Below are 24,329 nucleotides of genomic sequence, written 5' to 3'. Positions count from 1 at the left end.
TTGATTTCAGATTTATCTTGGTGTTTCAAATTGTATTCATGTTCCTCCACAAGGGAATTAGCTGGCTCCTGCTTTACTGGCATCATTACAGCGACTGGTAATAATGACCAAACTTTCTCATCACTCAAGTCAAGCTGTATAAATGCTGTTTTAGCTACAACTGGCAATGTGGTTTTAGCCTCAACAGAGTCTTCTGTTGCCATTGTTGTGGTAGATAACATGTCTGTTTTGGTGTCTCTGTGCACAGATTCAGACTGGACTAAGGCAGGTGAGATGAATTTGTTAATAGATGTTTCAGATTGAATAGAGTGAGGGAGAGAATCAGAAACTGGAGAAGCTGATTCATGCAAGACTGGAACAAGTTCTGCTTCCAATTGATCCAGAAATTCACTGTCTGAATACATCGATTCAGGAGAATCTGCTCTGTCCTCAGCAATCAATTCCTCAAGGCTAAATCCAGAGAATTCAATGTCTGAGGTGACTGATTGTGGTGACGAAGATCTATCTTCTGTGAATAGCAAATAATAATCACAACAATGTGGTCTGAAATCAGGAATAGGAGAGTCTGGAGAGGAGAGGCCTGTACTCATTTAACGATGTTATAGATTCAGATGAAGATGGTCTAGACTCTGCAAACAAGAGCTCAAGGAAGGTATAACCATCTTCTGAAGTTACTGATTCTGGTGACAGGGGTCTGAATTTTATCAAACCTCCCTCAGCTGCTTCTACGAATTCACTCTCTGACACAAATAGATTCTGGAGAACTATGGTCTCTCTTCATTGAAAAATTCCTCAAGATAGAAGCCAGATCCTTCAACGTCTGAAGTTACTGAAATAGGTGACGAAGATCTGCTAAAGAATGACCATTGACGACTCAATTATTGTGGGTCTAAATTGTGGGATTGGGGAATCAGGAGATAGAGCTCGATATTGGTCATTTGAAGTGATAGAATCAGGTGAAGATGGTCTAGACTCTGCAACCAAGAGCTCAGGAAGGTATAATCACCTTCTGAAGTTACTGATTCTGGTGACAAGGGTCTGAGTTCCATTAGACCTCTTTCAACTGACTCAACAAATTCACTCTCTGATATAAATGATTCAGGTGAATCTGCTCTGTCTTCAGCAAACAGTTCCTCAAGACAGAACTCAGAGAATTCAATATCTGAAGCTACTGATTCTGGTGATGAACATCTACTTCCAGTGAAAGACAAATAACAATCGCAACATTGAGGCATGAAGTGAGGAAACTGGAGAGTCAGGAGAGAGGGGCCTGTACTCATCAAATGATGCAACAGACTCTGGAGAGGATGATCTAGACTCTGAAAACAAGAGCTCAAGGAAGGTAAAGTCCCCTTCTGAAGTTATTGATTCTGGTGAGAGTTGGTCTATACTCAGATAGGCTACTTTGAACTGTCACAGTAAATTCACTCTCTGAAGCGAAATCTGGTCTGTACAAACTACGATATTCAAGGTCTGAAGGTTACAGACATAGGTGATGTAGACCTACCACACATCGTACAACAAATAATAATCACAATTTCCAGGTCTGAATTGTGTATTAGGTGAGTCAGGAGAAAGAGGTCTATGATCTTCAAATGTTGTTACAGATTCAGGTATCGGAGAAACACTCCCATTGTATGACAAATAATAATCACAATGTCCAGGTCTGAATTGTGAACTACTTTCTGAAAATACTGACAGCAGGAGGTAAAGTTTTGATTTCAGATTTATCTTGGTGTTTCAAATTGTATTCATGTTCCTCCACAAGGGAATTAGCTGGCTCCTGCTTACTGGCATCATTACAGCGACTGGTAATAATGACCAAACTTTCTCATCACTCAAGTCAAGCTGTATAAATGCTGTTTTAGCTACAACTGGCAATGTGGTTTTAGCCTCAACAGAGTCTTCTGTTGCCATTGTTGTGGTAGATAACATGTCTGTTTTGGGTGTCTCTGTGCACAGATTCAGACTGGACTAAGGCAGGTGAGATGAATTGTTAATAGATGTTTCAGATTGAATAGAGTGAGGGAGAGAATCAGAAACTGGAGAAGCTGATTCATGCAAGACTGGAACAAGTTCTGCTTCCAATTGATCCAGAAATTCACTGTCTGAATACATCGATTCAGGAGAATCTGCTCTGTCCTCAGCAATCAATTCCTCAAGGCTAAATCCAGAGAATTCAATGTCTGAGGTGACTGATTGTGGTGTGACGAAGATCTATCTTCTGTGAATAGCAAATAATAATCACAACAATGTGGTCTGAAATCAGGAATAGGAGAGTCTGGAGAGAGAGGCCTGTACTCATTTAACGATGTTATAGATTCAGATGAAGATGGTCTAGACTCTGCAAACAAGAGCTCAAGGAAGGTATAACCATCTTCTGAAGTTACTGATTCTGGGTGACAGGGGTCCTGAATTTTATCAAAACCTCCTCAGCTGCTTCTACGAATTCACTCTCTGACACAAAAGATCTGGAGAATATGGTCTCTCTTCATTTGACAAATTCCTCAAGATAGAAGCCAGATCCTTCAACGTCTGAAGTTACTGAAATAGGTGACGAAGATCTGCTAAGAATGACATTGACGACTCAATTATTGTGGGTCTAAATTGTGGGGATTGGGGAATCAGGAGATAGAGCTCGATATTGGTCATTTGAAGTGATAGAATCAGGTGAAGATGGTCTAGACGTCTGCAACCAAGAGCTCAAGGAAGGTATAATCACCTTCTGAAGTTACTGATTCTGGTGACAAGGGTCTGAGTTCCATTAGACCTCTTTCAACTGACTCAAACAAATTTCACATCTCTGATATAATGATAAATCAAGGTGAATCTGCTCATGTCGTGCAAGGCAAAACCAGTTCCCTCAAGACAGAACGCCTCTAGAGAATTCAATAATCAATGAGCTACTGATTCTGGTGATGAACAGCTACTGTCCATCAGTGAAAGACAAAATACAAATCGCAACATTGAGGCATGAAGTGGAGGAACTGGAGAGGCCAGGAGAGAGGGGGGCAGCTGTACTCATACAAATGATGGCTAACAGACCTCTGGAGAGGATGATCTAGAGCTCTGAAAACAGAGCTCAAGGAAAGGTAAAGAGTCCCCCTTCTGAGTTATTGATTCTGGTGACAGGGGTCTGAATTTCAATTCACCAATTTCTGCTGCCGATGAGTGTTTTTTCACAGGAACTACATAATCAAGAAAGTTAGCTCTATACTGAGGAATTTGTAACATCCCCGGATCTGGTGATTCCGATCTGTTTTCAGTTAATGATTCTCCATGACTTAAACTAGAGTACTCAAATTCTGATGTTACTGAGGCCGGTGAGGAGGGTCTACTTCTAGACTGATACGTTTTATATTCAGCTAACGGCAAACTAAACTCAGGAAGTGGAGGGTCGGGAGAGAAGGGCCTTAAATCATCCAACAACGTATCAGATTTAGGTGTAGATGGCCTCGTGTCAGTTAAGAAATGGTCAAGATATAAAAGGATTCCATCACTGTCTGAACCGAGTGACTCAGGAGAAAGAGTTTTGTACTCAGGAAGGGATGACAACTGGATGAATTCCCATTCCATTTCTGTTTCACTGTCTGGACTGCCAGATCCCGGTGATGGTGGTCTATGTTTTGCCAAGTCTCTTTCAGCTACTGTATCTACTTCTGACAATATTGAATTGGGAGAATCTGGTCTTTCCACAGCAAACAATTCTTCAAGACAGAACTCAGAATAGTCTAGGTCTGAAGTAAAGGATTCGGGTGAAAATGATCTATCTATTGAGTCACACACTGAGGGTGTGTGTTGAGGAACTGGAGAGTTAGGAGAAAGCTGCCTATTCTCATCCAACCAAGTAACAGACTCTGGGGAGGATGCTCTACAGTCAGTGAACAACAGATCTGCATAGTCAATCGCTGATGTCACAGGTGTCTCAGGTACAGGTGTGTCAGGTACAGGTGTCTCAGGTACAGGTGTCTCAGGTACAGGTGTCTCAGGTACAGGTGTCAGGTACAGGTGTGTCAGGTACAGGTGTGTCAGGTACAGGTGTGTCAGGTACAGGTGTGTCATACTCAGGTACTGGGGAGTTCGGGGACAGGGTCCTGCTCTCAGTCACCAATTCATACAACTCTGGCGACGGGGACCATATGTCATCAGAAAACATCTCAGAGGACACAGGGGATAAGGAACTCAGAACACTGTCTGAATGGTAAGGAGAGAAGGGACTCCGGATGATATCTGGGTGGTAAGGAGAGAGGGGACTCCAGATGCTATTGGTGTGGGAAGGGGAGAGGGGACTCTGGATGCTATCGGTGTGGTAAGGGGAGAGGGTACTAAGAGCGCTATCTGCTATCTCTGAATCACAGGAATCCTTTTTACACTTGTATATGTCTGAAGGAGAATATGAGGGTTCTCTACTCTCTATAATGTAGGCTTTAACCTCGGATGAAAATCTAGACCCATCCAACCTGGGAGAAAGAGGCCTGCTTTCACGGAATGCCTGGCAGAATCTGGAGACATTACCCTACGCTCGCGGAGAGGGGAGTCAGGCGAAATTGCCCTGTAGGTGCCAACGGACATTACGGACTCAGGGGATGATAGTCTAGCTACGCTAATGAACCCTTCTTCCATGGGCGAGAGACCCCGTAGAGAGTCAGGTGACAGGGACTCCATTTCTGAATCAGGAGTCATTGGTCTGTAGTCAGTGAGATGTGAATACAGTGTTGTGTCTTGGCCAGGGGACTGGGGGTAACTGGCATGAACATGTAGGATGTTTTGGCCCTCACTATGACGTGATCGTTCTGGTCGGATGGTGATAAAGCTAGGGTGCCTGTCAGGTGAGTCACGTGTCATCGGAGTGAACTCGCTGGTTGGTGGACTTTGCTTCGACCGAACAATGCCCTTTTGGACGTTGGTTTGCTCTACCATGCTGTAGTGCGCCATGGCACAACCCTCTCCTGGCTCGTCAATAAACGAAAGCTGTCCATCTGTGATTGGTTCCTTCTGAGATCTGCCAGCTCCAGGCGTTTCTCTGGCCGGTCTTCGGATCTGTGGGACTTGGGGACCATCTCAGTGACCTGCAGGACCTCGTCTGAGCCGTACATGGCCTGGTGGAAACGAGCCGTTATCTCTTCTATGTGCTTTTCAGAGATGACTGTTCTCTGGTCAGCCTCCTCAGCCACTGTTCTCTGGTCAGCCTCCTCAGCCACGGCCAGACTTGCGGACCATCGCTACAGTCCTGAGGTGAACAAGCCTGGCTACTGTTCTCAGGCGAACACGCGTTGCTACAGTCAGACTCAGCTAAATTACTGTGGTCATAGATTTCTGTGCTGGCCTCTCTGGACAACCTGGCTTTGGTTTTAGGGTTCAGGGTGATGGAGGAGGTGGAGGATGAGGTGGAGACATAGGGTCTGTCCAGTGGCATCTCCCTAAACCCAACACAGAGTTCTCTGAAGTCTGTCTCTGCCTGCTCAGACTCTGACAGACTCAGACCAAAGTCTCTGATCACTATGGGAGACGATATCCTGAGCTGTTCCGGTGACAGCCAGCACTCATGCTCAACCTCGCCTCGCCCCGGTGGGGACATTTGGTCAACACCAGCTGGCAGAGGCCCAGTGGCGCCCACTTGAGGGTGGAGCAGGCCACTGCTACCTCTGCTGCGCTGGCCCTGAGGCTGGTCTCTGGTTTGGTACTGGGGGCCATACACCTGAGATGCTAGTCTCCATGTTTCTGCTCCAATCACGTTCAGAGGGGGACTTACTTGCTCGCTGGCGGTGGCGGACTCCCTTGTTACCGTCCTCCGAATCCCACGGGTTGGGGCTCAGCTCCCTGAAACATGAATGACATGAACACCGGGTTATTATTACATTTACATTTTAGCAGACTCCAAAGAGACATACTATATGACTATATAATAACAGAAACAATTATTATAATCATTATAATTATTATATATTATTATTAATACTATTGTTATTATTATGTTAATCTGGAGGAGCTATTAGGTATTGACAATATTAAGTTCTGATGATCTACTGGAATGACAGATTGATAATGAGTCTCATACTCCGTAGAATTCTCCTCTCTTACTAAAGTCAACAGTTAAATGAAATATAAAAATATTCTCATCCATCCTTGAAGCTGATTGGCTCATTCTCTGACTGACGTACGTTGTGATCTCCAGGTCCTCCAATAGTCCGTGCATGCTCTCTGAGTGGGTGTGGCCAATAGGCTCCGCCCAGGAAGGAATGTCCAGGAGGGAGGCTACTGATAGGTCCTCCTCTGAGACGGCGGGGGCGGTCTGGGGGAAGAGTCCACTCTCCTCACCAGTCTGAGGCTGTCTACGTCCTCCTGCACTGAGGACAGGGCTACAGACACTGGCAGACAGAGACACATACAGAGAGAGAGAGAGAAGAGAGAGAGAGAGAGAGAGAGAGAGAGAGAGACAGACAGACAGACAGACAGACAGACAGACAGACAGACAGACCAGACAGACAGACAGACAGACAGACAGACAGACAGACAGACAGACAGACAGACAGACAGACAGACAGACAGACAGACAGACAGACAGACAGACAGACAGAGAGAGAGAGACAGAATGAGAGAGAGAGAAAGAGAGAAACACACAGAGAGTGAGAGAGACAGAAAGAGCGAGGAAGAAAACAGAGAGGAGAGAAGAGGAGAGAGAGGAGAGAGGGGAGGGAAACACTACGAGAGAGAGAGAGAGAGAGAAAGAGAGAGAAGAGAGAAGAGAGAGAGAGAGAGCGAGCAAAAGGAGAAGAGAGGAGAGAGAGGGAAAGAGGAGAGAGGAGAGGGGGGAGCGAGGGAGGAAGAGACAAGAGGGGGGGGGAGAGAGAGAGAGAGAGAGAGAGAGAGAGAGGAGGAGCGAGAGAAAACACAGACAGAGAGAGAGAGAAAGAGGGGGGAGAGGAGAGAGAGAGGAGAGGGAGAGAGAGAGAGAGACGAGAAGAGAGAGAGAGAGAGAAGGAGAGAGAGAGAGAGAGAGACAGGAGAGACAGAGAGAGGAGAGAGAGAGAGACAGACAGAGAGAGAGAGAAACACATACAGAGAGAGAGAGAAAGAGACACACACAGACTCAGGATCAAAACATGGTCAGATGTATATCGTCCTCTACCAACATCACTGGCAGAACCCTCTGAATGAACCCTTACACTAAGTACGAATTACACTGTGACATTTGGGGGAAGTCCATAAAAAAATGTATGGGCCTAATAATAAAGACGTAATTTAACGGTTAAAAGGACCTTTTAATGTGGCAAGAACACAACCAGTCATGATGCTCTCATTTGATTGTCGAACAAATCCCTCGTTAGTATCGTGGCAAGGAAACAAATCACTTAGCGGATTTAAGACAGCTCTGATGTTGGAAACAAACATCATTATGTTGGAAACAGCCCTGATGTTGGAAACAAACATCATTATGATGGTAAACAGCCCTGATGTTGGAAACAAACCATCATTATGATGGTAAACAGCCCTGATGTTGGAAACAAACATCATTATGTTGGTAAACAACCCTGATGTTGGAAACAAACATCATTATGTTGGTAAACAGCCCTGATGTGGAAACAAACATCATTATGATTGGAACAGCCCTGATGTTGGAAACAAACATCATTATGATGGAAACAAACCTCATTATGATGAAAACAAACATCATTATGATGGAAAACAGCCCTGATGTTGGAAACAAACATCATTATGATGGTAAACAGCCCTGCTGTTGGAAACAAACATCATTATGTAGGAAACAAACATCATTATGTTGGAAACAAACATCATTATGTTGGAAACAAACATCATTATGATGGAAAACAGCCCTGATGTTGGAAACAAACATCATTATGATGGAAACAAACATCATCATGTTGGTAAACAGCCCTGATGTTGGAAACAAACATCATTATGTTGGAAACAAACATCATTATGATGGAAACAAACATCATTATGTTGGAAAACAGCCCTGATGTTGGAAACAAACATCATTATGTTGGAAAACAGCCCTGATGTTGGAAACAAACATCATTATGTTGGAAAACAAACATCATTATGTTGGAAACAAACATCATTATGTTGGAAACAAACATCATTATGATGGAAAGAAACATCATTATGTTGGAAACAAACATCATTATGTTGGAAACAAACATCATTATGTTGGAAAACAAAACATCATTATGTTGGAAACAAACATCATTATGTTGGAAAACAAACATCATTATGTTGGAAATAAACATCATTATGTTGGAAACAAACATCATTATGTTGGAAACAAACATCATTATGATGGAAAACAGTCCTGATGTTGGAAACAAACATCATTATGTTGGAAACAGCCCTGATATTGGAAACAAACATCATATGATGTTAAACAGCCCTGATGTTGGAAACAAACATCATTATGATGGAAACAAACATCATTATGATGGAAAACAGCCCTGATGTTGGAAACAAACATCATTATGTTGGTAAACAGCCCTGATGTTGGAAACAAACATCATTATGATGGAAAACAGCCCTGATGTTGGAAACAAACATCATTATGTTGGAAACAAACATCATTATGATGGAAACAGCCCTGATGTTGGAAACAAACATCATTATGTTGGAAACAAACATCATTATGTTGGTAAACAGCCCTGATGATGGAAACAAACATCATTATGATGTCATGCAGAGTCACATGTATTTATTTTCCAAGCTATAGCACACAATATGTTTTACATACAGCAGGTTTTTAAAGGACAAAACAGTTTGGTCCGGTTTTTTTTTTTTCATTTTTGCCATGAAAAAAATATTGCAATACTGATATCATCCCGACCCTACCTCATAGTGTGTGTGTGGAAATATCATAAACAAATCTGTAAAATCACATTTTTTAACTGCACTGCCATTTTAACATGTTTAGATAGTGCCAGACTGACTGACTGAGCTACCATAATACCCATGGCCTGTCCAGAAACAACCCCTAGCCCCTACTGTCCAGAGTCTAGACACGTGTGGAGATCTGAGAGTGATTGATGGGTGGTGACATGGTGAGAGATCCACCTTACCCTCTTGGTGGAATTTGGTGGTATTGCTTACACCTGTCCAATCCTCTCATATCTCCACACGTGTCTAGAGGTAGGGGCTAGGGGTTTCTTCTGACAGGACATTTACATTTTAGTCATTTTGCAGACGCTCTTATCCAGTGCGACTTACAGTAGTGAATGCATACATTTCATACAATTTCATACATTACATTTCCTGTGCTGGCCCCCCGTGCGAATCGAACCCACAACCCCTGGCTTTGCAAACACCATGCTCTACCCAACTGAGCTACAAGGAAGGCTAGGACCCCACAACCCTCCAGCTGTGGGGTGGACCTATAACACGACTTGAGCAATTGGTTGGATGTTTCATTCCATTGCTATATACACACACGGATTTGCACAGCTATAAGCTGGACACACCCACAGCACCCTGATCAGACAGGTCTGGGTAGCTGAAGACCTGCTGTAAACAGTGAAATGATATATTTAAATGTGTACTATTCACACCCTTGCTTCATTACAGATAGTTAGATGTGCAACCACTGACTAACTATAGCTAGGGGAATATCTCTAGTCTAGCAATAGATACTGTTGATTTGGCTGGATATCATCATTTAATAAGATGGCCAATGGTTAGTTAGGTAGCTAGGATACATCAGACAGCTAACCATTTACAGTAACAGCAGTTCATTCATTAAGTCAATGCACACTACATGCTATGCAGAAATCGTACTTTATCTTGGCACTGTGGCACGGTATGGTCAGCTATTAATCAGTTCATTCATAGATAATAGATCAGTCGGGTTAGAAAAGGTGAACTCTTACTTTGAAAGGACAGTAAATCTTGGCTGTGAACTTAACCAATGACAAGCATTCCACATTTAAACCTAACCCAGATGTGAAAATCAAAAAATCAAGTTGTTATTTTTGTTTTATATGCATAAACGAGTCATTTTTTTATATTTCTATTTCGAATCAAAAACAAACCAACAAGCCGTTTTCACGATCCAGGTCTTCTCTATCTCTGTAATGTAATGTAATGTAACTGGTCCAGAGTCTCCTCTATCTATGTAATGTAATGTAACTGGTCCAGAGTCTCCTCTATCTCTGTAATGTAATGTAACTGGTCCAGAGTCTCCTCTATCTCTGTAATGTAATGTAACTGGTCCAGAGTCTCCTCTATCTCTGTAATGTAATGTAACTGGTCCAGAGTCTCCTCTATCTCTGCAATGTAATGTAACTGGTCCAGAGTCTCCTCTATCTCTGTAATGTAATGTAACTGGTCCAGAGTCTCCTCTATCTCTGTAATGTAATGTAACTGGTCCAGTCTCCTCTATCTCTGTAATGTAATGTAACTGGTCCAGAGTCTCCTCTATCTCTGTAATATAATGTAATGTAACTGGTCCAGAGTCTCCTCTATCTCTGTAATGTAATGTAATGTAACTGGTCCAGAGTCTCCTCTATCTCTGTAATGTAATGTAACTGGTCCAGAGTCTCCTCTATCTCTGTAATGTAATGTAACTGGTCCAGAGTCTCCTCTATCTCTGTAATGTAATGTAACTGGTCCAGAGTCTCCTCTATCTCTGTAATGTAATGTAACTGGTCCAGAGTCTCCTCTATCTCTGTAATATAATGTAACTGGTCCAGAGTCTCCTCTATCTCTGTAATGTAATGTAACTGGTCCAGAGTCCCCTCTATCTCTGTAATGTAATGTAACTGGTCCAGAGTCTCCTCTATCTCTGTAATGTAATGTAACTGGTCCAGAGTCTCCTCTATCTCTGTAATGTAATGTAACTGGTCCAGAGTCTCCTCTATCTCTGTAATGTAATGTAACTGGTCCAGAGTCTCCTCTATCTCTGTAATGTAATGTAACTGGTCCAGAGTCTCCTCTATCTCTGTAATGTAACTGGTCCAGAGTCTCCTCTATCTCTGTCATGTAACTGGTCCAGAGTCTCCTCTATCTCTGTAATGTAATGTAATGTAACTGGTCCAGAGTCTCCTCTATCTATGTAATGTAATGTAACTGGTCCAGAGTCTCCTCTATCTCTGTAATGTAATGTAACTGGTCCAGAGTCTCCTCTATCTCTGTAATGTAATGTAACTGGTCCAGAGTCTCCTCTATCTCTGTAATGTAACTGGTCCAGAGTCTCCTCTATCTCTGTCATGTAACTGGTCCAGAGTCTCCTCTATCTCTGTAATGTAATGTAACTGGTCCAGAGGCTCCTCTATCTCTGTAATGTAATGTAACTGGTCCAGAGTCTCCTCTATCTCTGTAATGTAATGTAACTGGTCCAGTACCTTCACTCTGGTCCAGAGTCTTCTCTATCTCTGCGTAGGTCCTGGACGTCTGCTCCTGCGCTGACTTGTTCATCTGGGTCTCTATCAGGTGGACGATGTCCATCCGGTTGATCTTCGTCAGCCTCTTTATCAGGCTGTCCTCTGCTGGACAAAAGATAAGACCTAATATTAGTTCATTAATATTAATAATAACAATAATAATAAATAAATAATAATTTCCTTTTCACTTCTATAGCACTTTTCATTAAACAAAATAATCTTGCTTTAAACCAACAACAAAAAAACATACAACAAAAAAGACAATCAATTTAAGAAGACATATTTATCATTCATAAATAGCAAACATCTGTTTTTGCTTTGTCATTATGGGGTATTGTGTTTAGATTGATGAGAAAAAAAATAACAATTTAAATCAATTTTAGAATAAGGCTGTAACATATATTTATCATTCATAAATAGATGGATGGTTTCCATGGATGAGTCCACAGCTGAGTGCCAAAATGGCAAAATCCCTACATAGTGCACTACTTTTGTCCAGAGCAGTGCACTATATAGGGAATAGGGTGCCATTTTGGACACAACCCAGTGAGGCCCAGTAGAACAGATGGTGTCATCAGGACAGATATACCAGTGGCGTGTTTTCCCTCTCTCTCAGCCCAGCGCTGCAGTAGGGCGTGGCTCTGCTCCTGTAAGGAGTTAGGGTTCTCTGTCCTCACTTCCTGAATCTCATCCTCGTTGAACTCCAGCTCCCTCGCCAGCTCTGAGACACACGGGGGCAGACACACACACACACACACACACACACACACACACACACACACACACACACACACACTGAGGGGGCGTCCTAAACAGTATCCTTATTCCCTACATAGTGGACGACATTTGACCAGTGTTCTCCACAGCTTTTTAGTCCTATTTCATACACACCTTCTACACCAGGTAAACACCACCTGGATAACTTACCTGTCCAGCTGAACCCCAGCAGGTCTGCAATGATAGCCAACGTCTCCTCTTTCCTGTCTGCATCGTCGTGCCAATCCACTACAAACACCACCACGGCCAGAGGTTACACACAGGTCATCACAGCTCAACAGGAGCACAGTAACAACATTATGGATACGTCCCAAATGGCATCATATTCCCTATAGGGTGCACTACTTTCAACCATAGGGCCAATAGGGAATAGGGTGCACTACTTTGACCATAGGGCCCATAGGGAATAGGGTGCACTACTTTCAAATATAGGGCCCATAGGGAATAGGGTGCACTACTTTTGACCATAGGGCCCATAGGGAATAGGGTGCACTACTTTAGACCATAGGGCCCATAGGGAATAGGGTGCACTACTTTAGACCATAGGGCCCATAGGGAATAGGGTGCCATTTTGGGCCGTAGGCCATAACTTCTCTGAAAATATAACAGTTTAAAACTCTCCAGAGATCATGTTGATTATGGGATGTTTTCTAGGTTCTTGGAAGGTACAGATACATTTCAGTAGGTCATGTAACTGGCCTCTATGTTATAGGCTGTGGAGGTAATGGTGCTGATGACGGGTGAAGTATGGAGCAGGGCTGATGTTCATACTGATCCATACTGTTGATGACAATACCTGCTCTACTCGGACCACCATGACAGTGTATTTGTAGTCGATTAGAACTTAAACAATGGAAAGAATGTGGCATTCCAAACTCAGTGTGGGGATTAGTATAAGGAGTTTCAGTAATGCAGTAGTCTATTAGATGTCCTGAAGTTAATCACGATGGGCATTCCAAGAGTTTTCTCCTAACACATCTAGATCAGTCAATCTTGAGATTTCATGTACACATGCGTAGACAATAGACACTAGACAATCGTCAATAGACAACAGTCAATAGACACAGACATTTATATGGAAAAGAAACAACACAACACAGCACAGGACAAGACAACACAGCACAGGACAAGACAGCACAGCACAGGACAAGACAACACAGCACAGGACAACACAGCAGAGGACAAGACAACACAGCACAGGACAAGACAACACAGCACAGGACAAGACAACACAGCACAGGACAAGACAACACAGCACAGCACAGGACAAGACAACACAGCACAGCACAAAATGACAAAACAAGACACACAACAGAAAAGTGACAGATGATTGGTCTTGAATAAGACAAAGAAAGGTCTTCCAAGTAGCAGAGAAAGAGAGGAAAGGAAGTGGCAGATTTTTGGTACCTTGCTGCAGCTCCGGGGTCCGATCAGCCCAGATTCGCTGCATCTGAGTCTCCACTGAGTCTTCCCAGATGGGTCTCGACTCAAACACCTCCCCCGTCACCGAGGAAGCTCGAACCCGTGTCTGAGTCGACAAAGCCCTCGTGTCTGGGGCAGATCTGCGAGGCGTTGGTCTGTCATACTTGAAGATAACAGAATCTGGACTGTTGTGATCACCGCTGCTACTGATGTCGTCGACATCCAGAGAGGATCGGAGGGAAGGGTCTCGTATGTCAGAGCCCTGGTCTCTGTCGGGCTGGAAAGAGGAGGAGGAGTGGGCTGTGGGTTTGTGTTTGCCCATGACAGGGAGTCTGGAGGTGAGAGGTTTGGATTTAGTTGTAGGATGGTCGCTGTCGGAGTGACTCCTGCTGTCTTTGTCAGTTAAGATTTTCTTCCCGGCTTCAAAATCCTCCTCGGACCTCGTCCTCCGGTCCTGAACAAGAGATTCCTCCACTGTTGATTTCTGCTCAAGGCCCAGGTCTGATTTCACTGAACCAGCTTTGATGGGTATCTTTGATTTGAAACTGCTTTCAACCTTAGCCACAGTGTCTGCTGAGGTGTAGGACATTGCCAGGACACTAGGGGATGCCACTGAGATGTCAGACCCTGCCAGGACACTAGTGGGTGCCACTGAGGTGTCAGACCCTACTGAGGTGTCATACCCTTGAAGGACACTAGGGGGCACCACTGAGGTTTCAGACCCTGCTGAGGTGGCATACCCGTGTAGGACACTAGGGGGCGCCAATGAGTCATTATAGCCAGCGGGCATCTCAATGATAGAGCACTGCTCCTCTTCCTCTTCTTCTTCATCCTCAAGGGATGAGTCGGATGACTGGTGGACCTGTTCAGAGTACACAGAGCGGGTGACAGTAGTAGCGGTGGTAAACATCTGGAGGTCAGCTATAGTCGGGTCTGGAGAACCTACCTCTAAGAAGCTTCCCATCTTAGCTTCTAGCAGGGGGAACGTTTCAGCTTTTGGCTCCATTTTGATGGAGGTCCTGGGTTTGGCCACTGGTTTCCCCCTCTGATCAGCCTCGGGTAATGGTATAGTCTGGAAGGAGGAGTCAGAATCATCTTTGGTTTGGTCCACCTCCTGGAGGTGTAGATCAGCAACGGCAACAGTCTGTTCTGTTCTGATAACATTGGGGCCAGCGTAATCTCCAGTGTCCTCGAACATGACCTGGTCAACTGGGTGTTCTCCTATGTGAAAGAAGGCAAAGCCCTCGCCCTCCTCTTCAACGCTCCTCCTTGTCATGTCGATAGCGCCCCCTCTGGTCATCTCAAAGAACTTCCCTTCCTGGAACTGGAAGGGGTTGGGGGTGCCCCCCTCGGTTGGTGTGCGACCCGGTGTGGTGTCAGGGGTACGATGGTCTTCCACGAGACCCATAATCCTTCGTTCCTCCGCCTCCACACGTGCGTCGAAGGCTTCGTCGTCATTGTCACCCTCGTTGTCGTCTGGCATGGCACTCCATGGGACCAGCTCTCCCTGAACAGGCATGTCTTTGGGATGCATTTCCAACATGGCTGCCTTACCATCCGCATCCTCCACCTCCTTGAAGCTTTCATCACTGGTGCATAACTCCTCTGGTTTGACTGACAGACTTTCACCAGACTGACTGACACTCAACTGTGACTGATCCATCTCCTCCTCGTGTGCTTGCATAGCTGATATTACATCTATCTCCTCTTTCTGCTCAGTACGTTCACTGACATTTTCACTGATATTCTCTGTGGTATAGTGTTCTTTTTCAGTGCTTAGTGAGCGATATTCGAGGTGCTCAGAAACCTGTCTTCCTGATGGTGAATGCCCTGAGGCACTGTATGGTAGGTGAGCTTCACAGTCAACTGAACTATCCAACTCAGTTACTGCACCAGGGACTGAGGGTTGGATTTCAGCCACAGTTTCAATTTCAGACTGAAGTGTATCGGTGTCGATTTTGGGCTCAGTTGATTTCGCCTCCCTGTCCATCAGGTCAACGATCGACTGACATTCTTCATAATCCTCAGAGTCTGATAACACAGAGCCATCTGAGGGTTTCCCGTCTGTCTTCGTTTTGACGTCCTGCTCCATCTCCTCAAAGGTTTTGATCTTGGCGGCCATTTTGAACATCTCCTCCTCTGGTGTGAACTGTCTCTGGCCGGTCTCGCTACCCTCTGCATCCACGTCGTCCATATCATCCTCAGGGTTTGAGCTCAGATTTATGGGCATGGAGAGCCACTTAGGGTCTCCCCCCTTCAATGGGAGGGGACCCTCGCACTCACCATCCATTTGATAGGTCCGTTTGGAGTAATCCTCATTCTCAATGTTGCTGACGTGCTCCTCACCGAGACAAGCTCTAAGCTGAGAGAAGTAGTCTTCATACACAGCTGTCTTCTTTGTCGCCTGAAAGCCTGTGTCTTGTTTCGGTTCAGTGGGGCTGCTCTCCAGTGAGTCAAGGCAGGGGGAGTCCCCGGTTGAGCTTGGCTCTATAGAGTCAGGGGACTTCCTGGAGGAACCTTCATCCATGACAGGACTGGTCTCCAGAGAATCCCCATGGGAGAGTCGTCTCTCTGGGTGGCCCAGGGCCAAAGGAAAAAGGACCTCTAAGTCTGCAGGTCTGAGGGCCTGACCCACACCGTCTGGGCTGTGCACCACTCCATGATCAGCTGAATCCCTTTCATGGAGCTCTGGTGCGACCCAACTAGATTCAGGAGCAATTCTGTCTGCTGAAATTGCGTCTTGCATGTTTAGGTTTGAGTATGAAAGTTCTGTAGTTTTGTGGTACGATGGTTTTATCTCTAAATCATCCCAGTCCTCTAAGATGGGTCTTGTCTCAACAGGGACCTGGTCATCCTCTTCAGAGGCTTGAGCGGAGAGCACTGAATCAAACGTCCTTTGAAGGTCAAAGGTCACCTTCTTTGAGTCTCTTGAACGTATTACTGTAGTAGCTGAACTTTCTGATGCTTCACCCCCAGCTGAACAACTCTGCATGAAGTCTTTATCACTGTAGATGACATCGTCCTCCATGGCTCCTACTTGCACTACATTAACAACATCTCGTTCTGTCACTTTATCTGCTGCGGACCGGTCTGCCTGCTCAGTGGAGAACGTGTTGGTTTCCCGTTTGCTGTCCCGTGTAATCACAACCTGTTCAAATCTCTCTTGTACGATGTCATCCTCCGGTACACCACTGAGATCTACAGGTCTGTCTTCTAGGTACTGTTCTAAATCTCCACTGAGGAGTGCCTCCATGCCTGACGTATCTTTAACTCCTACAGCTGGTCTGGGGGATATCTTCCTTTCGATCATGACTTCTTGTAACATCGGTTCCTGAACTGTGTTCAAGATTATCGATTCGGCACCCCGAGCGCCACCATCATCCATGTCTTGCACTTTCCACCAGCCTTCTTTTTCTGTCTCTGTATCTTCTATAGACATGTCCACCTCCTTTCTGGAGAAAATAAGTGATTGTTGCTTGTCATCCCTGGTCAGGATGGTCTGTTTGAAACTCTGTTGTTGGACGATGTCATCCTTTGGTGAACCACTGATTACCATACATCTCTGTTCTAAGTAGTGATCAATATCTTCCCTGAGGAGTGGCTCCATTCCTGACATATCTCTCACCACTGTAACCGGTCTGGGGGAGGTTTTCCTTTCCACCCTGACTTCTTGTAACATTGGTTCCTGAACTGTCATCACTTCAGCGCCACGGACAGGTGATGGTCTCTGTTCTAGGTAGTGTTCCATATCTCCTCTGAGGAGTGACTCCATCCCTGACATATCTCTCACCACTGTAACCGGTCTGGGGGAGGTCTTCCGTTGGATCATGACTTCTTGTAACAGCGGTTCCCGAACAGGGGATGGAGTCACTGATTTGGTTTCTACGACTAAATCTTCAGTTTCCGGAAAGATTTCTTCATCACCATGAATCACGTCTCCTAGTACTTTCATCCCATCCATTCTCTCTGTCTCTTTATAAACTGTGGGCAGGTCAACCTCCTGAGTGGGGAATGTGAGTGGGCTCATCTGTGGGGTGTCTGCTAATCCTTCCTGTTTCTCACTCTCCCCCATGCTTGAATGGGGAGTCCTGGTTCCTATGCTAGTCCCGGGAGAGTCCGCTGCACCTTCGTGCTTCAGACTCACAGGGCTTTCATTCCCCACCAGGTTCTCAGTCTTAGTGAATAACTCATCCTGCCTGTCGTCATGCATACAGGGGTTGAACATGAAGGTTGGGGTGTCGTTTGGGTGGTCTGCTGGGAGCTCCTCCTCAGCTGCTTCAGCCTGGGGGTGGTTGTCGTCCCCTGTGAACGAGGTCTGTCTGAACAGCTGGTACTCTGGACTGTCCTCCAGCTCGGCCTTGATGTCAGCGCTAAAATCCTCAGAGGGTTTCCTGTCCGGGCTGATCTGCATCTCTATAGAAGACTTCCTGTCTGGTCCCATCTCTGGTTCCTCCAGCTGCATAATCTCTATAGAAGGCCTCCTGTCTGGTCCCATCTCTGGTTCCTCCAGCTGCATCATCTCTATTGAAGACCTCCTGTCTAGTCCCATCTCTGGCTCCTCCAGCTGCATCATCTCTGGGCTGCTCCATCCGTCCTCTGGTAGAGACCTATCTAGAGGCATCCCTCCATACTCTGGTAGAGCCCTATCTAGGATGATCCCTCCGTCCTCTGGTAGAGCCCTGTCTAGCGGGATCCCGCCATCCTCTGGTAGAGCCCTGTCTAGGAGGATACCTCCATCCTTTGGTAGAGCCCTGTCTAGGACGATTCCTCCGTCCTCCGGTAGAGCCCTGTCTAGAAGGATCCCTCCGTCCTCTGGTAGAGCCCCGTCTAGGAGAATCCCTCCATCCTCTGGTAGAGCCCTATCTAGGAGGATCCCTCCGTCCTCTGGTAGAGACCTGTCTAGGAGGATCCCTCCGTCCTCTGTTTGAGCCCTGTCTAGGATGATCCCTCCATCCTCTGGTAGAGCCCTGTCTAGGAGGATACCTCCGTCCTTTGGTAGAGCCCTGTCTAGGACGATTCCTCCGTCCTCCGGTAGAGCCCTGTCTAGAAGGATCCCTCCGTCCTCTGGTAGAGCCCCGTCTAGGAGAATCCCTCCATCCTCTGGTAGAGCCCTATCTAGGAGGATCCCTCCGTCCTCTGGTAGAGACCTGTCTAGGAGGATCCCTCCGTCCTCTGTTTGAGCCCTGTCTAGGAGGATCCCTCCGTCCTCTGTTTGAGCCATGTCTAGGACGATCCCTCCGTCCTCTGGTAGATCCCTGTCTAAGATGATCCCTCCGTCCTCTGGCAGAGCCCTGTCTAGGAGGATACCTCCATCCTCTGGTAGAGCCCTGTCTAGGATGATCCCTCCGTCCTCTGGTAGAGCCCTGTCTAGCGGGATCCCGCCATCCTCTGGTAGAGCCCTGTCTAGGAGGATACCTCTGTCCTTTGGTAGAGCCCTGTCTAGGACGATCCCTCCGTCCTCCGGTAGAGCCCTGTCTAGAAGGATCCCTCCGTCCTCTGGTAGAGCCCCGTCTAGGAGAATCCCTCCATCCTCTGTTAGAGCCCTATCTAGGAGGATCCCTTCGTCCTCTGGTAGAGACCTGTCTAGGATGATCCCTCCGTCCTCTGGTTGAGCCCTGTCTAGGAGGATCCCTCCATCCTCTGGTTGAGCCCTGTCTAGGAGGATCCCTCCGTCCTCTGTTTGAGCCCTGTCTAGGAGGATCCCTCCGTCCTCTGGTAGAGCCCTGTCTAGGATGATCCCTCCGTCCTCTGGTAGAGCCCTGTCTAAGATGATCCCTCCGTCCTCTGGTAGAGCCCTGTCTAAGATGATCCCTCCGTCCTCTGGCAGAGCCCTGTCTAGGAGGATACCTCCATCCTCTGGTAGAGCCCTGTCTAGGATGATCCCTCCGTCCTCTGGTAGAGCCCTGTCTAGCGGGATCCCGCCATCCTCTGGTAGAGCCCTGTCTAGGAGGATACCTCTGTCCTTTGGTAGAGCCCTGTCTAGGACGATCCCTCCGTCCTCCGGTAGAGCCCTGTCTAGAAGGATCCCTCCGTCCTCTGGTAGAGCCCCGTCTAGGAGAATCTCTCCATCCTCTGTTAGAGCCCTATCTAGGAGGATCCCTTCGTCCTCTGGTAGAGACCTGTCTAGGATGATCCCTCCGTCCTCTGGTTGAGCCCTGTCTAGGAGGATCCCTCCATCCTCTGGTTGAGCCCTGTCTAGGAGGATCCCTCCGTCCTCTGTTTGAGCCCTGTCTAGGAGGATCCCTCCGTCCTCTGGTAGAGCCCTGTCTAGGATGATCCCTCCGTCCTCTGGTAGAGCCCTGTCTAAGATGATCCCTCCATCCTCTGGTAGAGCCCTGTCTAGGAGGATACCTCCATCCTCTGGTAGAGCCCTGTCTAGGATGATCCCTCCATCCTCTGGTAGAGCCCTGTCTAGGATGATCCCTCCATCCTCTGGCAGAGCCCTGTCTAGGAGGATCCTTCCATCTTCTGGTAGAGCCCTGTCTAGGAGGATCCCTCCATTCTCTGGTAGAGCCCTGTCTAGGATGATCCCTCCATCCTCTGGTAGAGCCCTGTCTAGGAGGATCCTTCCGTCTTCTGGTAAAGCCCTGTCTAGGAGAATCCCTCCATCCTCTGGTAGGGCCCTGTCTAGGATGATCCCTCTGTCCCCTGGTAGAGCCCTGTCTAGGAGAAACCCTCCATCTTCTGTTAGAGCACTGTCAAGAGGGATCCCTCCGTCCTCTGGTAGAGCCCTGTCTAGGAGAATCCCTCCTTCCTCTGGTAGAGCCCTGTCTATGAGGATCCCTCTGTCCTCTAGTAGAGCCCTGTCTAGGAGGATCCCTCCATCCTCTGGTAGAGCCTTGTCTAGGAGGATCCCTCCGTCCTCTGGTAGAGAACTGTCTAGGAGGATCCCTCCATCCTCTGGTAGATCCCTGTCTAGGATGATTCCTCCGTCCTCTGGTAGAGCCCTGTCTTGGAGGATCCCTCTGTCCTCTGGTAGAGCCCTGTCTAGAATGATCCCTCCGTCCTCTGGTAGAGCCCTGTCTAGGAGGATTCCTCTGTCCTCCGGTAGAGCCCTGTCTAGAGGGATCCCTCCACCTTCTGGTAGAGCTCTGTCTAGGAGGATCCCTCCGTCCTCTGGTTGAGCCCTGTCTAGGAGGATCCCTCCGTCCTCTGGTAGAGCCCTGTCTAGGAGGATTCCTCTGTCCTCCGGTAGAGCCCTGTCTAGAGGGATCCCTCCATCTTCTGGTAGAGCTCTGTCTAGGAGGAACCCTCCGTCCTCTAGTTGAGTCCTGTCTAGGAGGATCCCTCCGTCCTCTGGTTGAGCCCTGTCTAGGATGATCCCTCTGTCCTCTGGTAGAGCCCTGTCTAGGATGATCCCTCCATCCTCTGGTTGAGCCCTGTCTAGGAGGATACCTCCGTCCTCTGGTAGAGCCCTGTCTAGGAGGATTCCTCTGTCCTCCGGTAGAGCCCTGTCTAGGAGGATCCCTCTGTCGTCTGGTAGAGCCCTGTCTAGGAGAATCCCTCCATCCTCTGGTAGAGTCCTATCGAGAGGGATCCCTCCATTCTCTGGTAGAGCCTTGTCTAGGAGAATCCCTCCATCCTCTGGTAGAGCCCTGTCTAGAGGGATCCCTCCATCTTCTGGTAGAGCTCTGTTTAGGAGGATCCCTCCATCCTCTGGTTGAGCCCTGTCTAGGAGGATACCTCCATCCTTTGGTAGAGCCCTGTCTAAGATGATCCCTCCTTCCTCTGGTAGAGCCCTGTATAGAGGGATTCCTCTGTCCTCTGGTAGAGCCCTGTCTAGGAGAATCCCTCCATCCTCTGGTAGAGCCCTGTCTAGGAGGATACCTCTGTCCTCTGGTAGAGCCCTGTCTAGGATGATCCCTCCGTCCTCTGGTAGAGCCCTGTCTAGAGGGATCCCTCTGTCCTCTGGTTGTATTCTATTGATGTTAGTCACTGACTCCTGCAACTGAACCATGACATGAGTTATTTCAGAGTCTTCAGAGTGGTCTCTTACTAAGATCAGGTGTGGTTCATCATCCGCCCCTTTGTAGTCGAGGGCCAGGACATCACTCTGCGAGCAGAGGATTGTGGAAGTTGGAGTTTCTGATGGTGGATGCTCTGTGGGACTGGGTTCAGCTCTGTAGGTCTCACTGTAGATCACTGCTTCGGAGCCCGATGTGGAGGTTGTGGATGACGTCATGGCTTTGTGCTCGAAGAGCCCCGTTTTGTTCTTGGAAGGATCCTGGCCAGTCTGGAATGCCTTCATCAGCTCCCGGACAGACATCGTCTCCTCCAGCCTCTCCGTCTGAGACCGGGGGGATTTCGGAGATCTGGGAAGCTTGGGAAGATCTGGCATCTGGGGCTCACCCGTCTCCTTAGTGATGGTGATGAAAGTTGTGTTCTGAGGGACTGGCGCCTGCGCAGGCTTTCGCTTACGGCCATCCTCCCCCTCTTCCTCTTCCTCAACCTTCTTTTGCAGAGCTCTCACTCTGTCCTTTATGGAACCGATTGGGGTTTCCACGACCAGGGGCGACACTGGTGGCTCCATGGCTGGGGTTGGTCCAGAAGGTCCAGACCAAGTCTCAGACCCAGACCCGAGCCCAGACACCCCCAGTACGACATCCCAATCCAGGGTTGCAGACGGTTTTAACTCAGTCCCGGGCTCCACTCCAGGCTCAGACCCAGACACCACTCCAGGCTCAGACCCAGACACCACTCCAGGCTCAGACCCAGACACCACTCCAGGTCCAGACCCAGACACCACTCCAGGTCCAGACCCAGACACCACTCCAGGCATAGACCTGGGAACCACTACAGGCTCAGACCCAGACACCACTCCAGGTCCAGACCCAGACTCCACTCCAGGTCCAGACCCAGACACCACTCCAGGCATAGACTTGGGAACCACTACAGGCTCAGACCCGGGAACCACTCCCGGCCTCGGCTCCCCCAGAACAACATCTCCATCAAGGGACTCCTCAGAGCTCATCCTCTCCAGCTCACCCTCGGAACTGCTGCATCCAGAACGTTCCCTGTCCCTCAACTTCTTCCTGATTGGCTTTTTGATCTCAGGAGGATGGCGTTTGCCTTCCCGCTTCAGAACGACCTCATCTAATCTCTCCTGGACTATGCTGTCCTGCAGTGGGCAACTGGTTACGCCAGATGTCTCTTCTAGGTGCTGGTTCATGCCTCCACTGAGGTGAGATACCGTACCTGACATATCTCTAACCTCTTTGGTTATTGTGGAAGAAGTCTTCCTCTGAATGCTGACTTCTTGTAGTACCGGCTCCTGAACATCAGAGGGAGTCATGGCTTTGGCTTTAGTCTGAGAGAGAAGAACCCACTCCTCGTCCTCCATTTTGGACATCTGCAGTACTTTCTCTTTGTTGTTTGTGAATCCAGTATCTCCCCCTCGTAAAATATCTCCAACCTTCTCCAGATCCTCTTTCACCTGTTCCATGATCTCAAACGGCTCCCCGGGTTCCTCCTCCATCCCTGTCCTTCCTCCTCTTCCTCCTCCTCCTCTTCCTCTATCCGAAGAGCTTGGGTGTTCAGTTTGCTCTGTCGTCAAGATGGCGGACATCTTGATGAGGTCGTGTTTCATATCGGAGACCTCTGAGAGGAGGTCAGGGCTGGCCAGCATGGCTGGGTCTAGCACCTGATTGGTCGGCAGCGTGTAAGTCTCTGTCGACTCCGTCTCGTCGTCTTCCATTTTGAAAAAAAAGGAGGAAACCAAACCAAAGGTGTAAAGAACATAAGGGTTGGATGGAGTGAAGGGGAAGAGAAGACATCGGAAAACCGTGGTCAGGGCAGAACATATCACAGTATATCTTCTGTTCAAAACAGGGAAAAGGGAAAGCAGCTTGACGACGGAAGAGGAGTGGTGAGTTCTCCAGAGGAGAGGGGGGGGGATAGGGGAGGAGGGCAGCAACAGCAGAAGCGAAGCAAACATAAGAGAAATAGAACAGGACGGAGGAAAGATATGGGCAAAAAATTACCTGTCGATACATATTGGTGTGTTTGACTGCACATTCATACACATGACACAGGAAGTAGTCTAAACACAACAGGAAGTAGTCTAAACACAACATGGAAGTAGTCTAAACACAACAGAAAGGTATATAAATAAAAATGGTGAGCGACCTGAATACTAGGGTTGGGGTCAATTCCATTTACATTCTAGTCAATTCAGGAAGTATACTGAAACTGTGGAATTTCAATTGTGCTTAACTTTCTGAATTGACTGTTTGAATTGAAATGGAATTGACCCCAACCCTGCTAAATATGGAACCAATGGAGGAAGAAAAAACAGACTGGTTTCACGCAAACAAAGATCTCAAGATTGTTCTCAACATGAAGGGTCCACTGACAAAAGCAAACAGAGAGAAAAGAGCAGAAGGTTTCTCGCGCCATGTAAACCGCTGATAGCTAACTGTTAGGAATTCTTAAGTAAATCGAAACATATGGGGAGTAAAACTATATATAAATACATAAACCTCAGTTAATCTTAATATATATATATAAATACATAAACCTCAGTTAATCTTAATATATATATATATATATATATATAAATACATAAACCATAGTTAATGTTGTAAATCAAATCTTATCAATAAAACTATATATAAATACATAAACCTCAGTTAATCTTAACATATATATATAAATACATAAACCATAGTTAATGTTGTAAATCAAATCTTATCAGTAAAACTATATATAAATACATGTAGAAAACCTCAGTTAATGTTGTAAATAAAT

General features: G+C 46.9%; 1 protein-coding gene across 1 annotated transcript in view; it reads right to left on the bottom strand.

Moving 5' to 3' along the window:
- Nucleotides 1-6,288: 6,288 nt before the first annotated feature.
- The window catches only part of LOC115189388 (ankyrin-2-like), a gene marked incomplete at both ends in the record, with an annotated part of 53,139 nt that continues 35,098 nt past the window's right edge, over nucleotides 6,289-24,329 (bottom strand). The window contains 6 exon segments of the mRNA XM_029747958.1: nucleotides 6,289-6,368; nucleotides 11,346-11,486; nucleotides 11,974-12,105; nucleotides 12,312-12,389; nucleotides 13,569-19,212; nucleotides 21,394-23,270. Of these exon segments, the coding sequence (XP_029603818.1) occupies nucleotides 6,289-6,368; nucleotides 11,346-11,486; nucleotides 11,974-12,105; nucleotides 12,312-12,389; nucleotides 13,569-19,212; nucleotides 21,394-23,270 (7,952 nt within the window).

Source organism: Salmo trutta, unplaced genomic scaffold (assembly GCF_901001165.1).
Source record: "Salmo trutta unplaced genomic scaffold, fSalTru1.1, whole genome shotgun sequence".
NCBI classification, from domain to species: Eukaryota; Metazoa; Chordata; class Actinopteri; order Salmoniformes; family Salmonidae; genus Salmo; species Salmo trutta.
The sequence above is the reverse complement of the archived record's forward strand: the minus strand, read 5'-3'. Positions and strand labels throughout refer to the sequence as shown.